General features: G+C 39.4%; 1 protein-coding gene across 3 annotated transcripts in view; it reads left to right on the plus strand.

Moving 5' to 3' along the window:
- Positions 1–17105, plus strand: part of TNKS (tankyrase) — a 139949-nt gene that overhangs the window by 71645 nt on the left and 51199 nt on the right. For 2 of the 3 annotated variants that reach the window (XM_062637562.1, XM_062637563.1), the window contains exons 4-5: positions 1088–1124; positions 2012–2087. In XM_062637562.1, coding sequence (XP_062493546.1) covers positions 1088–1124; positions 2012–2087 — 113 coding nt within the window. Of the gene's footprint in view, positions 1–801; positions 920–1087; positions 1125–2011; positions 2088–17105 lie in introns of those variants that run through there. The other variant, XM_062637564.1, reaches the window with a different exon arrangement.

Genomic DNA, 17105 nt, shown 5'->3' on the forward strand with positions numbered 1-17105 from the left:
TACCTGCAGTCCAATGTGGCATTTCTATGACCGTCAGTTTTCCTTCCCTGAATGGAGAATTTCATTGGAGGCTTATTATAAACATACATAGGAGGCAGGTTTTTTCTTTCTTGCAGGACATCTTCATCTTCCTGTTTTTCTTACAGCATTGTGGTTAGGCTTTAATTCTGTGCCAGAGGTGGTATATGGTATGTTTTTCAAGCCCTGCATCTTTTGGCTTTTAGGATACTCTCTGCTCTGTGGCTTTATAAAGCTGCTAAGAAGCTATTTTTCTAATTTCTGAATTGAAATTCCCCTACATTTGTATTGCAGAATGCCATCATGATTCAGCTTTATAGAATATGGCCTTACGTACACAGGTGGTCTTGTTCGTTGCTCTTTTTAAGATATTGACATGCAATTTTAATCCTCCTGAGTTGTCTGTTGTAGCTGAGAATTTCAAATGTAAATGTTTCTTTAACATTGCTTGTACTTATCTCTAATCTCAGAGTCTCACAACAAAATCTCTTGGAGAGTTCATGCTCTTTTGTCTGTGCTTTCTATTTCAAATGCGTATTTTCTTGGAAAGTGGCTGATTATATAATATTTGATTTTTTTAAAATAACCACTGCTCTTGTAAAGAACTTGAAGTCTAATATTACTATTCAAATAGGCAGGTGAGAGCTTTGGAGATCGGTAATTTGTACCTTCTAAAAAGCCACACTGCCTCGCTTTTGTCTCGGAATTTATTATGCTTCCCAAGTATAATGTGACATACTGAATAGGGCAGGGGGTGGGGACATTGTCTTCAGCTGACATGCTGTTATCAGCGGGACTGTGTTTCTGGACACAAGATTTCGCAGTCATTGGTCGTCCGAAGAAAGCCTTTCCATCTGAGGATTGGACAAGAAGATGCGTCAATTTGCTGCCCGTCTCCAAGGTACTGGTGATGCTGCCTCCACAAGCTGGCTAACGTCACAGCTCCATCACCCAGCGGGGTGTGGGCTTTTTTCTCCTCTTCTGTTTTAATTCTGTATTTGCTTCCTACTGCATTTCTTAATCTGTCTTCTGCCAAATGCTAACAGCATGATATTTTGCAATCATTTAGGTGAATACAAGAAGGACGAACTCCTGGAAGCTGCTAGGTGAGTGCTGCTTAGAATATAAAGCATATTGGTGGGGCTGGGGGATGGTGGAGGGAGAAGCAGGAGAGGAAAAGGGATTTTTAAAGCAGTAATGTTTCGTCATTGCCTTTCTGTTAAATGATGCAAACAAACCACTTAATTAGCATGAATCTCTTTGGACTTTACTGTCTGGTACAAATGGAAAAGCCTGTTTATGTAATTGAAATCCCCCACTATGGTGGTTATAAGGTTAATATTGAGTTTTTGCTTGTAAGCTGCTTAAATCCTCTTTATCGTTTTGTGACTGTTCTTTTTAGGGGCAATTTAAGTAATGCAATTTTTTTTCCTTTTGGTTTTTACTGCTACCTTAGGATGTTTTGAAAATAGGCTTTATCAGAACAGAGTGTAAGGAAGCCTATACAAAAGGTGTAAAGTTCAGTCATATATTCCAAAGATGCTTTCATCCTTCCTTCTGACAGCACAAGACCATTTTATATAGATCGTTAACCCTTCTGAAAATTTTCTGGATATTGCCATGTAGTTGTTTCAAATGTTGTGGGCCATATACTATGAAAATGTATTTAATTCAGAACATTTCGTTCAGCAGATGGCTTTCAGAGGATCTGTAAAATTACATAAAGGAAATACAGATGCGATTAAGAAGATAAATTAAGAGGTGTTTTTGCATGATCTTTTGTAATTCACTTAACTGCAAATTTAATTTTCTGTATTTACCCTTGATTTTGAAATGTTCAGAAGATCCTTAAGCCATCAGACATTCTCCCTGACAGAGTACAAATTTCACTATGCTGTCTTTGATATCCAGCTCCTTAAATGTTTTGCAAAGAGCTCTGTATTTTTTTTTTTTTCCCCTCCCCTTCCCGTAATCATCTCCTCTCCATTTACAGGAGTGGTAATGAAGAAAAACTGATGGCTTTATTGACACCTTTAAATGTGAACTGCCATGCAAGTGATGGGCGTAAGGTAAGTTAATACCTGCTTTATATTTCTGTTATTCAAGGAGGGCCAATTTAACCATGCTAGGAACCAGAGATGGATGCTAGGAACCAGAGATGAATACTAGGAACCAAGAGAGTGTATGGGGAGAAAAAACAGTGATGTCTTTTCATCATAAAATTAAATGCTGTTGTACTTGATGCTGGCAGTTTTGACAGATTAACAGTCAGCAGACACAGATTTGAGTGAGTCTTTGAAATGTCAGACCCTGCGTACATGCAAAGTGAAACCTTAAGACCTTGTATAAGAAAAACAAAATGCACTCTTGCAGATGAATAAAATAACTAAGGAAGGGAAGTTGTCACTTGTATTTGAACATTGTCTAGGTGCGGTGGTTGGTATTCGGCTTAGCCCCTAATGCCCTACAGACTGGCACTGTATTGGTGTGCTTAACACCTTTTGCATTTTCTTAAATTTGACACTGTTGTTTTGACTTTCTCTGGCAGGGATGTTTCAATGAGTTAAATTAAGGATTAGGCTGAAACTGGAGGAGGGAAGAACATACGGAGTGAGAAGTAGATCCTGTGATTTTGACTTAGTCATGGAGACGATGGTCTGTCTCGACTGTTGGATTTACTAATGATGGTTATTTTTATTTTTTTTTAGCCATGTACCAAAATGTTCTTAATCTGCATCTCTTAACAACTGTCTTTCACGTGTAACAGTACATCTCACTCTTGGAGAAAAAAGCATGGGAGTGTTTTCCTTCATAGTTTGCTTTATTTTGGGTGGAATGTGTTGGAGCATAATATAAACCTCTGCTCATGCTGGGGCTGCTGTGGAACAGCCCAGTTTCACTGAAATCAATGAAGATAAGCCAGTTCATGTTGCATTTTCATTAAAAAAACAGGTCATTGCTGATTATGTATATAAAAAAATGCAGCTCCATATGAAAACAATCCTATTCTTAATACACATTTTTAAATGTTTTCTTAATTGTAAGGCATATGATAACCTATTACGTGAAAGGAAGCCATTTTTTTGCTTGTTTACATGTATCACTGACTGAAAGTTTATGAATATTCCAGGATTTTAAAACAATTAATTTTATAATGTGAGGACAGGCGAATGAGCAAGGGCTTTTAATTCAGCTGTGTCAGGTCTGATCTCCCCATATTTTAAAACTAAACGTATTGCCCGTAGTTCTTTATTTCCTCCTTTTTCCTTTTTTTTAAGACTTTACCATTCAAATGAGATTGTATTTAGGTATTAATAGTGCACTGTGTTGTAATTAAGCATGGTGGTATACAGCAGTGCTGTACTGAGTAATTGAGTCCCCATCGCTATTGATTTAAGGCCAAAGGCAGATTTGTGATTTCTGTTAATATAGATGGGAATAAGCCCTCACAGATATCTGGAATATTTATTACTCTGAAATGCAAATAAAAAAAAATCTAAAAAGCTTTTAAAATTTACATTAAGACAGTAGAAAATATTTATGTATTATTACAACCTCTGCATTAAAAAAATCATGCCTGAAGCTCAGAAGCTAAAGCTAATTAATGTGGACACGTTGGTATTTGCCGTGTGTGTGTTTGGTTGTTGGTAAATGAGCTCCTTTTAAGATGACTTGCCATTGATATTAATTAGCTTCTTTTAATGATGTCTTCCAGATACTATTTTAATTGTTTTTCCCCACCATATATGAGCAGAATCTTTATTGAAGTAAATCTCCGTAGCAAGTGTGCTTCGTAACTGTTAAGTATGTGTACGGCAAAGCTTTCAGGTCCTGTATTCCAAGATCACTCTGCGTTTAATCATTCTAAGGTGTGCTGCAAGTTAAATGAGCTTTTCAGCCTACAGCACAGCATTCTTGTAAATGAAGTCTCTGCTGGTGTAGCTGCCTCCAGCTGACCTCTGCTGATTTTCCATTTTGGGAGCTGTTTCTTGCATTCCTTGATGTTTTTGTAGTTATTTTTTTACAGATCCCTTGAGTTTTTAAGCCTCAAACTTCTCACAGCTTAAGGCCACAAACCTGATGTAGCTGGCAGGCCGGAAGTGCAGACTCTGCAGAGTGGCCAGAGGTTCTGAGCAGCATGCTTACTGTGTTGTATGGACACATCCACAAACTCTTGTGTACATACTTCTACAGTTTGTGCATTTCTCAGATTTGCGTGCTTTGTAGGTGAGGAAATTGAGTCCTAATACGAAGCGGGTGATTTGTTTTTTCTGTGTTAACAGGTGGTGATTCTGTCTTTTCATACTTCAGGGTGTGACTTTCCAGAATTTGTTATTTAATATCCGTTGCACTAGAAGTGAATATCAGAATAGTCAGGATATATACAATATTGCTTATTTTGTTGCTGTATGAAGTTTACCCCTGCCCCAGATCTCTTCTCTGTCCCAACTATACCAATATCTGGTGGTGTTGGATTTCCCAAACACCCCATCTTGTGCTTCATAAAATGGATAAAAGAAGTGGAAAACTCTGACAGTAGCTCACTGGTTTGAAACCAGCTTAGGTTAGAAATAACAAAGAATTACCTCATTCTGTGTGCTGGTTGTAGCCTTTTGAAAAGTATTAATAGCCAGAGTCTAATTCCTACTGGACTGGAGTCCATGCTGCTAAAACGTTACAGCTGGTGCTGATAACCATTGCTCCATCTGTTTGTTTAGCATAGAGGTCAAAGACTGAATAGGAGTGAAAACTAAACTTGCTTCTTGCCCTCCAAGTCAAGGTTAGATTATGAGCACTGTAGAAACATTCACATTACTGAAGCTTTTCAGCTGTTCTGAAGAGGGAATTCACTCTCTGTTGCTACTCTTGCAGTTATTTTCTGGAGTGAAAAATGAAGGACTGTGTGCAAAAGAGAAAGCAATTTTATACATCAGCTAAAGCGTATCTTCATTCAAAGGACTTAGGTAATTCATGGGGTTTTGTTTTGATGACCAAGGAAAATCAACAACAATACCGTGAGGAAACACCTATTTCATTGAGCTAGATAATGGTTGATTTAATAGTAAGTGTTGACTGTGTGCCTGTTGAATGTAGATGAGGGCACAAATAATAGCACACAAGTACAGGGCTGTGCAGTACAGAGCTGTATGGTGCAGCGTGTGCAAATGAGTGTTGTGCAAGGCTCAAATTTCACAAGAGCTATAGGGGTTGTTTTGAAACTGCTGTCCTATTTGCTTTTTAAAAAGCAGTGTGTGAGCTGAAATACAGTAGTCATTTTTCATGTAAGTTAGTCTTGTTTTGATTTTTTTCCATCAGGAGGCTGAAAATTAGAGAATTTTTAGGATGTGGTGGTGTGTGTAACAATTGTGTGTTACATCAGTTCTGTTTAGATTGCTTTGCAAAGTATTTGCTCTGTCAAAACGGAACTCACACAAAATGCAAAGCCTATTCCCAAAGGCTCTGAAATTTCACTGTGTCCAGCCTCTGTGCTCTGCCAAACCTTTTGGTCGTCATGTGATCTGTAGAAGGAATGACTTTCTAGAAGACATGTTATAGTATTGAAGTTAACACATGGTGCTGAACTTTCACACTGTTAAAAGCCACACCACCTACTTACATGTCTGTGTGTATGTGAAGGTATGTGGGCTCTGGAGACTTGCTTTACAGCCCCCGTTGTTTTCCCTCAAATGCGTTTTATTTTTCTTCTGGGGATATCTTTTTCAAGAGTCAGTTGTGGGTGACTTTTCAAAAGATGTGTTTGACTATTTTAAAACAACAGGTTCCATCCTTTCTGCTTCCAGAAGCTAAGGCTGTATTATTTTGTCATGGGAACTGGACTTCTGACTTGCTACCAGCCACAGTTTACCTAATCTAATAGTTAGTGGCAGGAGACAGATTTAAAATAGGATGTATCATGGTTGCAGGTGGAGTTGAAGCTCTTGGCTCTCTCATTTGCTTTGGAAAGCTGTTTCAGGAAGAAACTGATGTTACCTCCATTTTTTAAATACAGAAGTATCTGAGCTAATAAGAAAGCATTGGTTTTAGCAATTCAGATGAGAGCTGTTCTCTACAAGGCAGACTTCCCACATCACTTCTTGAGAGCTTTCCAAAGTGAACTGCATCCAGCTGACATGCTAGCTGTTAACAATGGGAGGTTGGAGTTTTGCTGGTATGTAATATCCTACTCCTGTATGCATGCTCAGATATTGCTGGCACTAAAATACTCAGGTGTCAGTTGAATAAAACCTTCCATTTGTGCAAGGAAACCCAGCTTCTCTGGTCAGTTTGCTGCTTTTCTGAAGGTTCATATCTCTTGAAGTAGAGCAGATAGCTGAGATTTTGAGCTCTTTGGAGCACAGAACAATTTCTTTTCTGTAAAAATAAAATGGATGATTCATATACATTCTCATATTTTCCATTGATCTGTTGCCAGGTGCATTTTGTATTTACATTTTGTATGAACCACATGAAAAGAGAGAATGCCATGGCATTACCTGTGAGCAGCTTGGTCCCAGGTATTTGTTCAGCATGAGGCAGGAATTACTACCAGAAGGCAGTGCAGGATGCAGCCTCCACAGCTACATTGTTTTCTTTCCTGCACCTTCCCTCCCTGCCTTGCTCCTTAGAAACTAGAAATGCAGAAATCTCTGCAGCAAGTGAACTAGAGAACCTGCAAACAATGCATTTCCAGTGATCATGAGGCAGTGATCCCATGGGGGAAAAAAAGAAAGGCAATTGTTTATTACAAGGCCATTCCTAGTGCGTATGTGGTACTTCATTTAATTTCACTGTAGTCTTCTGGCTCCTAGTGTCCCTTTCTTTGTTTATTCCCAGTTTTCAGTCCTTAACAGCTCCCAGTACCAGTCCTTACTACTTGTTAGTATGCCTCTCCAGTGCTGCTGTTATTTTCCTTTTCCAAACCAGATGTAGACAACCCTGGAGCCAGAACACCAGTAGCATTCCTTTACGTTAAACTCTGAGTCATAGGAGACATACTTGCCTCTTGGGTTTGATTGAGGCTGTTTATTCAGCCCATTCCTTCCTGCCATACAAATGTTCATTTTTCTTGTGCACAGCATCATCCAGGGTCGTGGGTGCAGGGTACAGATGTAAGATGTACTCTGAGAAGGTCTGCAATGCAGTGTTGAGTACCAGCATCCTTGGCCTGAAGCAAACACTGCACAAGATCTTGCAGGTGTGTGTTCTGTGGAGAGGATGGAGTGCCCCCTCAGCTCCTGCTATTGAGACATCTCTGATACCAAACAACAGTCTGTCTTACGGGGTTGTAGAGTCCTTTTCTTGTTTCTTCTGCTGCTTTCTCTGTTGAGAGATCAGCCTTGATCAGCTTGTAAACAAAGGACTGATGAATAGAATTTGAATTCTAACAAGATCAGGTGAGTTATGTCTCCTCTTACCAGGGAGTCTCCAGTTTGCTGTTGGTAAATAGATTTAGCATCCCTTCTTCCCAAATTCTCGTTATTCTTGACTGTTTTCATGAAAAATACTGCAGTTGAAAAGAAAATTGGTTTGCCTTCCCATTTCTGAGCCTGGATGGAACAATTGATCCATGTTTTCACAAGCTTTTTCTCTACCATTATTGAGTGTATAGACTTGACCAGAGCTTTAGATTCTCTTAGAATCATCTGGGCTCTAGGAGCTGTGGGATTGAAGAAAAATGCCATGTATTGCAAGACTTGTGAACAAATTGCATGCTAGTGACACTATAAACCTTTACAGCTGTGTGTGTTTTTCTTGTGCTACAGTAATAAAAATAAAAACTAATAAACCTATAATATTAATAAACCTGTAGATCTATTTATTCTATAAATTTATGGTGTGCAGATTATGTTCAGGTGAGTATGGAACATCTTTTGGAAAAAAATTCCCATACATAAAAAACATTCTTTAATATAAATAAATGTTGTGAAAATTAACACTTTTTTATGGACAAAAGCTGCCTATTTGAGCTAAAGACGTAGAATCATGGAACAGTTTGAGCTGGAAGGGATGCTTAAAGGTCATCTAGTCCAACCCCCCTGCAATGAAAATGGACATCTTCACCTAGATTAGGTTGCTGGGAACCACATCCAGCCTGGCCTTGAATGTTTCCAGGGGTGGTGCATCCACTGCCTTTCTGGGAAACCTGTGCCAGTGTTTTACCACCCTCACTGTAAAAAATTTCTTCCTCGCATCCAGCCTGAATCTCGTGTTTTAGTTAAAAACCATCACCCGTCATCCTATCACAGCAGGCCCTGATAAAGTCTCTTCTTGTCTTTAAGAGGCCTTTTTAAGAACTGAAAGGCTGCTCCGCAGTCTCCCTGGAGTCTGCTCCAGCTGAACAACCCCAGCTCTCTCAGCTTTTCCTCATAGGAGGGACTTGTGAGCAGATACGTGGTGCAAGGCATTTTGTCATACCCAAGGGTATGTCTGAATGTATGTGTATACTCTATACATGTCACATGTGATATATTATTTACATTTTATCTTCCCCAAAATTTAGTGAGCTTTTTCTGCTGGTATACATTGTGTTGTTTGTAGATATATCAAGAGTCTCTAGTCTCAAGGCTTATCTACAACAGAAAAATAACTTGAGGAGAGGGGCAAAGGAGTTATGCATTAAAACCAGATTAACGATTGACCATGTGTATTCTTGGTTCAGAACAAGTGCTTTCTCCTTGATTAGTCTAATAAAATTAAGAATTAAAAAATGTAAAAAAATATTCCTAATGCCTTTTTATTTCAGAAGAAGACAACTCCACATGGAGTAAATACAAAAATGTTATTCCAGCATAACTGGGTAGACAAGCCCCTGCTGAATCTGCTCATTTGTTGCTTACTAGCATAAAATGTCAGTCTGGTCTTAATGAAGTGCTGTGAAACCACATCTGTGGGTGGGAAATGTGCAGATTTTTGACCCTTCACTTGTGGTCCTGCAAAGATGAGCCAGAAGTTTTATGATGCACAACTGCAACTTTTTGGAACTGCAGTTACCGAAACAAATGATGGTAACGTACTCTGCTAGCTCATATTTGCTAGTAGAAGATTGGCCCTGGATGATGGCTTCTAAACACTGTAGTCTTTGTTGACACTAATCTTGAATGTGTGTCATGAAATGCATACGTATCAAAGGTACATCTAGGGGTGTGAGCATGTATATTGAGACGCATACATAAAAATGTAAAAGTATATAGGTGTATATTCCTATATATTGACTCAGATATGTTCTTATACAGTTTTATGTATACCTAGCTGTGTCTTTATTTATGTGTGTGTGTTTATGTGTGTATACCTCAAAGACATGGCAAGGTAATATGCTTGCCTTAGGGGAAGGTATGAGCCAGCACTCCTCTATTTCTCTGCAAGCATATTTTCTGGGGATTGAGGGAGGATGGAGAGCACATCTATTTCTGTTTAAAACAAAATGTTATTCTAAGAGTTTATTTTATTAAAACATTCAGATTTAAGATCCTTATTATTCACTATGTTCAATGACTGCTATGTTTTGCAAGTGCTACAATTCTTTGTGCTGCTTCTGCAGCCTTACCAGTGACCTGTATTGGGTATGGGCATGTACACAGACATGGGAGAGTTTGTCATCATACGCCAGCTGCTCAGTGGCAACTGACTTACACATGCTGTTATCCCACCTCAGGTGCAAAGTCAGTCACAGTATCTGAATGGAGAAGGGCAGCTGGGGGTTGGACTCTGCCTTAGTCTCCAAAGCTCACTTCCAACCTCAGTTTTGTGCAATACTGTGATGCCCCACAGTAATACATATTATATGGTCCATGTTCCCAACTTCCATTTGGATGAAGAGCTTCACAGCCTTAGAGCCTATCTCTGTGTATGCTCTCATTAGGAGGACTGATGGAGGGAAGAAGATGAAGTCCTTCTCTTAGTGAATATGTGCCTCAGTGGTGAAAGTAAGTACTGTCAATCAGACATTTTTGTAGTCTCTTCAGTTATAGCTATACTCTGTAATTGGGTTAAATATTTAAAATCAAAGTCTGCACACAAAATTACAGGTCCTTCCTGGATTTAGATAATGGAGCCCTGTGAAAAGGTGACCTTTTCAATGCCACAGAAAGGTTACAAAGCAAATGCCATAATGTTCATTATGTGCCTGGGGCAGAAATGCCCAATGCAGTGCACACATAAGAAGAACATTCAAAAATTGCCACATCTGTGTTTTTGCCTTTAAACACCATTTTGTTCAAAAAGATAGTTCTTGGTATTCTTACATGTCAGAAATAGTGAAAACTTACGCTCTTTCTTATGCTATGATCTCATTTCATCAGCCAAGCATGATCAAAGTTGATAACACAAGAATCCCACCTCTGACTTTGTAACGTATAGAAGACCTGGCTTAATTTCTCTCTGTGGTGTCACTTCAGCCTCCCTATAGCTAAAGATGATACCTTTTGAAAAAAATGTAAAACTTGCTCTGAGTTTCTGTTACGAGATCTTAAATACTTTCCCAAAACAGTTTCAGTGAGTATCTCTTCACCTGCTTTCATTTTCTTCAGAGATTTATAAGTTGAGTCCCTCGTGTCCACAGATAGAAATTGCGACTTGAAGGACTAGAAAGAAATTGTTTACACTGCAGTCATTCTCTCTGCACTGTTCTCTAAAAATCAGGAAATCTCATTTGTTAGGTCTCAGTCAACAGGCTCTTCATGAAACCATCAAATATGTTTAAGGTGTGGGTTTTTTTTTTATACCCAGACTGTTTCCCCATGATGTTTAGCTTCCCACAGGGACACCTTCTTGCGTTACGCCATTATCCATCTACTGTCAAGACAAAACAAGTCAAACTGGCAGACTGGGCAGAGCTGACATTTAATATTTTATGTATGCGAACTGAATGCTGTGGTCTGGATTTGGCTCTGTCAGCTCACAGAGCATCCAGAAGTCAAGAACTGGTGTTTCTTCTACTGCACTCTTGAGAGTCCTTTCCTTCACAGAGCTTGCTGAGGTTATGTCTGAGATGAAATGTGGCAGCTCAGTCCGTGGACTGTATACATGTGATTTCTGTCTGTGGTTGACTACAGTGAATACTGTAGGTGCCATTTCTATCCTTGGTGTCACTTTCCCCTCAAAGTCTGTGCACATGAGCATGAGAGGTACTGAGAAGTAAACTGTTCTGCTTTCTTGTCACTTTTCACTTTTGAGTGTGGTGTTTGCATACTTTGTGGCCTTCCTCTTGTTACACCTATTATTTAGTTGTACACTGCTTCCTATTTTGCATGCTATCATGAAACTGTCTCAGGACCTAACAAAAACCATTGGTGAAGATTGAGTTAAAAATTGTTGAATATGCATGTAAATTGTATCAGTTGGATTACCCTTACGCGTGTGCTCATTGACTGCTTCAGAAAACTCCCAAGAGTTTTAGAGGTGGAACTAACCTTAACTGTATTTGACTTCTCCCAAGCAGATCATTTTTATCCAGGTGCCCACTAATTCTAGCTGTTTCTATATTGTATTCTTTCTGATGCAGACAACAAAATCACAGGCCTTTAGTTCCCCAAAACATACTTCAGTGATTGGTTTGCAGCTTCCGGTTCTTCATATACCAGAATAATCTTAAGTGAAGGTCACATACCGCAAGTAATTCACCTTTTTCATTTTCCAGTGTTCTCTTGGGTGAATGCAGTCCAGTCCTGGCAGCTTGATGTTCATTTTGGTGATTGGTTTCATTACTTCTTTTATACATAATTTAGTGTCAGGTAGATCCTTTGCCAAGCTCCACCATGCTCATAAACAGGCAAATGCTCACTTGCCAGGGTCCTGGTATGTGAATTACACCTTTTTTCTAAGATATGTACCATGACAAAAGTTTCTTTAGTTGTGCCATGATGGTTTCTTACCTGCAAGAGCTCTGTTTTTAGTGCTCACCTTGCACCACTGGACTGTCTGGTGGATGTTGTGCTCCTGATGGGTTGGAAGAGGGATTTATGGCTGGTTTGAATTCTTTTTGCTAGTCAGTGATAAATTGGTTTGCCTGCCTAATTGTATTTTTACCTTTAATCTGCTGGAGTTCATGGTCCTTGTGTTTTTATTCAGCTTGTAAATCCAGCTGTTTGAATAATGTCTTCTTAATTCTAGTAATCTCTTTTAGTTTGCTCTTAGTCACACTGGCTTCTTTCATTTTATCAAGCTCTTCTCAATAGAAGGTATGCGTTAACACAGCCATTTCCAGTATTGGCCCCATTAGCAGTCTGTATGCTGTCTGTAAGGGCGTAATTTTCTTAGCTACCACTTCTAGCTTATTGTTAAAAAACTTCCCAGTTTTTTTCCACAGCTCCTGCTGTATCATTTTGGCAGGCATTTCCCCTGTAGATAAGTTCAATCTAAGGATGTTAGTCACTGTTAAAGGGCAACTTTTACTGCCCTTCTGTTTTCTGTCCTTGCTGCCTCTGATTTCTCTCAGCACATCAGTTATCACTTGCCAGTACAACCCCATCACTGACTTCACAGGTTGCATGGGTAATTCAGAGTGATCAGTTTAGTTCTAAACAAAAGAAATACAAATACTTACATGCAGGGAGAGGTGTATTTACATAACCATGTTTTAAATTGTGTGAGTTGGGTGAGCAGGCAGCAGATGAACAATAAAAGGGGAGGAAAATGCCCAAATAGGGCATTATAATTGATGATGGATGTGTCACTGATGAACAAGAAAATTGAGGTTATTTTATTAGTATTTTCTAAGTAATACAATACATTTCTACTTAGGAAAGAGACTTATTTCTTACAGATTAAATTCTTTAGAATATTCATATCCTAATAACCATAACTTTTCAATTTTCAATTGTACTAAAAGCAAGTACAAGATAAATTTTCTGCCTTTTTCTCTGTATCTTGTAAGGCTCTTCAAAGGAACATCGAAATCTACTTGACTGGACTATAAAGGCATTAAATTCTAAAATTTGCAAATTATCACTGTAATGCAATAAGAACATTTTAATGTATTTAATTTTGTGAATTATTTTATACTTTTGTGTTAATTTAATTCCAAAATGAAAGGCATAATTATTTATTTCACACTGAGCACTGGAGCTGAAAATGCAATCAATTTGCAAGTTTTGTTCGTAACAGAGTTCATTGTGACCCCACTTTCAATATAATGAGCAAAGTGCTGATTTGAATGTCATGTTAGCAGAGGGACAGTCAATATATTCTGAGAAGCTTTTAATCTTTCTTAATAATATGAAAATCTTACAAACTGAAGCCTGGAAAGTTTCTAGTTGGAAGGGGAAGGAGGAGAAGCAAAGTAAATACCTAAAGATGGAGTGGGAGAAGAGGTAAAAATAGTAAAAAATATGAGAAGAAAAGGGAATAACGGACTGTTAGTTGACTGTAGTATGAAAAAGGTTTTGATAGCGAGTGGAGAAGAAGAGACTGAAACAGCAAAAGCGAGCAGAGTTTTTGTTCTCTGGTGTTCCAGCATGCATCCTCTTCAGATTGTTTTAATGTATGCAGGCCTTCCCCACTCATCTGCCATGGAGAGGAGTCTCTTGTTAGCACTTGTTTGTGCTGCCAGAGCAGCACCAAAATGTTTCATTAGAAAGAGGGAACAGCAGCTTGAGCAAATAACTAAAGAACGGGATTCTATAGCTTCTGACACTGGCTGACAGGACAGATAAAAATGTATGTATTTGTGCTGGAAGAGGGGAGAAAGTTGTCTCATCCTGCTCTCCTGGAGTGATAAGCATTTGTGGCTTGCAATTTGACGGGATTCATGGGTTGAGACTTGAGCTGCAGACTGTGCTGGTTGGCACTAAGATGCTTTCAAAACCTCTGCAGAAACTTGGCTATCCATGCCCCATTGCTCAGACCAGCAGCAGTAGCATCTGTTCTTCCCCATGCACTGAACTTGAATCACAGCTTCCAGCATGTGATTTAACGAATACAGCTCTGGCTGTTGATGTGAGAAAATCCTGCATGCCAGTGTGCTCAGTCCAGCAGCCCAGATGAGATTGTTCTCTAGCTGGCAGGTGCTGCCAGCTGCTTCTTGGAGTACTAGAGGAGTTGCCAGTACTCCTTGAAGTCCGTCTGGTGACTTAATAACGTTGCAGGGGCAGTTTCTTCTTCTTACCTTTGCCTCAGCAAGAGTCCGTTGTGCCTCAGTGCCTCCCCTCAGACTCGTCCATTTTTGACTTCCGTTTCTGACAGATTCCAGGTGATGAAAAGAAGCAACAAAAATGGCCATCCTGGACGCAATGATACTGTAAGTAATTCCTATGTGGTGTTCTGCCATATTTTTCAAGGCAGCATACATCTCCTTTCAGTGTTAAATACCATTAGCAACATTCTCCTAAGAGAGTGGGTCTTCACCATCATTTCATCTTTATCTATCTCAGCAAGCCACTACTCCTTCAGCTGCCAGCAACTATCACCAAGGAAACTGTGTATACTCCTCTGTTTCTCTAACAATTCATCTAAAAGTTGTCTTCCCATGTCACTGAGTGCTGCCAGAGATCTATTCTGTACTTCTGAATCTGGGAAAACTGCAAATGCTGCTTCATGGTAGAAGTTCCAGAATTTCTTATGGCAGTTCTACCCCCAGCCAAACCTTCATCTTCTGCATGTAGAAATGGAAGAGATTCTTATAAGAATCTCAGTTTTCTGAGAATGCCATGGGTTTATGAGGTATATTGCTCACATCCCCTATGGAACTGTTTTACCAAATGGGAGCTAGGTTAAGATACGTGCAAATAAATAAGAGTTTCGGGGGACGGGAGAGCTGTTACATTTAAATTCTTGTTCAGGAAGAGGTCAAGGATTGCTAATGTTCCATTTACAGAACCTGCTGTTTGTGAAATCCTGAGATCAGAGGTCAATGTGATGTTCCTATGTGAAGATTTAAGTGTCTCTCCCAGCCCTTTACCATTTCCCTCTTAGTCTCTGCTTTTAAGTCAGTCTCTGAAAATAATGGCAGCAAATTAGTATGGAGCTGTTAGGGAACTAAGCTTCCTAATTAGTATTTGGGGAGTTGAGATCACTTTTATCCCTTTGCTATACCTGCTTTTCTAGTGAATCACATTGATCTTTGCTTTTAAGGTTCAGTCCAAACATGGTTGCTGCCTTCTGTCTCACAGTATCTCTTCTGGCCTTTTAGCTCTTTTTCTGTCAGGTAATGATGCTCTCTCAGGTTTGACTTTGTTTCCTTTTCTCTGAAGTTATCAATTTGAGTTATTTTCTTTTTAATATATATAGCTGCTCTCTGCGTGGGTTAAGGATGTGTCTTCCTGGTGTCAACGATGATAATCTCCATAATTTTGAAAGTCAAGTGTCATTGTCTGGAGAAACCTGCTGGGCAGGGAGACTTTTTCTTCTTCTGGAATTTAATAAGGCTTTTACATGGTTATCTTCAAACATTCATCTTAAGCCTGCCTCTGCAGATGAAACTCTTTTTTTGTGTGGTCCTGCAGTGCTTGCCCTTTGCCCTCTTCTGCTTTTGGGCATATCTTGTTTGCCTTGACGTATCTACCTTCTCTGTGGTGGCACTGTTACTGTGCTAACAGGAGGAATTCCTGGGCAGAAAAGTGAAAGCACTCATTCCCTATTCTTCCTTTTTTAACTTCTAAGCAACAAAGACGCTCTGTTTTTTTGTCTAGTCCTGTGCAAGATGACGCTTGTCATCTTTTCTGTCTTTCCCTACCTCAGGCGTCTATGTGATTGAAAAAACTTCTCTCATAAGTCTCCTGCTCCTTCTTTGTCAACTCTTATACCAACTTGCAGTGCAACAGGGTCACCATGTTAATGTGTAGAACTGATGCCAAGCCTTGTCACGCAATCTTGAGGTTCAGAGGTACAGCCTGACATTTGTATTGTCTCTTAAAGGTCAGATCTACTAGAGAAACGTTTAGTAGTCAGTAGTTTGGACATTAAAGCCCTCTGAGAGGGACCAGGGACCAGATTTGAATACTCACTGGAGATGAGGAATAAAGAGTCCTGGCCTGTCACCCACATAAACCTTTTCCAAATGAGAGCTTATTCTATCAGTGTATTTGCAGTCTTTGTGCTGCTCTTTCTGTGCTTTTTAACTCTCGAGCTATTTTATTTGCTTAGTTTTTCTATTTTACCTTTATTATACATTCTTATATTTTCCTTCAGTTTATGGACATTTGCCTGGTCTGGAGATGTCCAACACTAATCTGAAAATAACATTCCAGCTGTGGCTTCTGTACAGTTGAATACAGAGAGGAACAGGTCTTCAACCTGTGATCTGCAAAGCAATGCTTTGTAGCTGGTACATATTTACCTGAATACATTGCTGAAAGGTGTTCAGTTCCCAGAATCACAGAACTGTCAGGATTGGAAGTGAGCTCTGGAGATCGTCTAGTCCAGCCCCCCCTGCCAAGGCAAGGCCGCATTGCAAGGAAGAATTTCTTTTTAATGCAGTCTTCTTTTTTCTCTCCTTCTGCCAAGTGACAGAATGAAAAGGAATGCAGTATTTCTCTCTTATCATTAATGTACTCCTCATTTTCACACAGTGATGTTCTGCCCTGGCATTAATGTGTTTTTGAAATCAAGCTGAGTTTGTTGTCACTGTTTTACAGCTCAAAACAGCAGATTCTTTTTCAGCCCTCAGAGAGGTCGCCTGACATGCCAGAGCTCTAAATTAAGATACTGTGTGGCTTGCAGATTCTGAATTGGTGAGCTGTTCGTTCATTTTCCCTGCCTTCAGCTGTTAGAAAGCACTACGTGAAATTCATGATGTGATGTACTGTGCTAAGTCTGTCGTGTTCAACAATCCAGTTAAGTACTGCTGGTTGTGTTCTGAAGATGAAGTAGTTAAATTACCACTGGAAACACAGTGGGGTGAGAAATATCTTCCTTTGGCATTTTGTAATCCTTGCCCTTAGGAAATGTTTTGGGTTGGTTTTTTTTTCTGGTTTGTTTTATGGTTTGGTCGGTTGGGTTGTTTTGTTTGGGGTTATGTTTGTTTGCTTGTTTTTTCCATGAGAAAAGTAGTTTTCTTTCACAGAGATGAAGCCCTTCATCCCTAGATGATCTCTTTTCATCTTCTTTATCTCTGGAGTTTGAATTTGCTGCAGCCAGCTCATCTACCATCAGCA

Source organism: Pezoporus occidentalis, unplaced genomic scaffold, assembly GCF_034315485.1.
Source record: "Pezoporus occidentalis ecotype Australia unplaced genomic scaffold, CSIRO_AGI_Poc_V1 ctg53, whole genome shotgun sequence".
NCBI classification, from domain to species: Eukaryota; Metazoa; Chordata; class Aves; order Psittaciformes; family Psittacidae; genus Pezoporus; species Pezoporus occidentalis.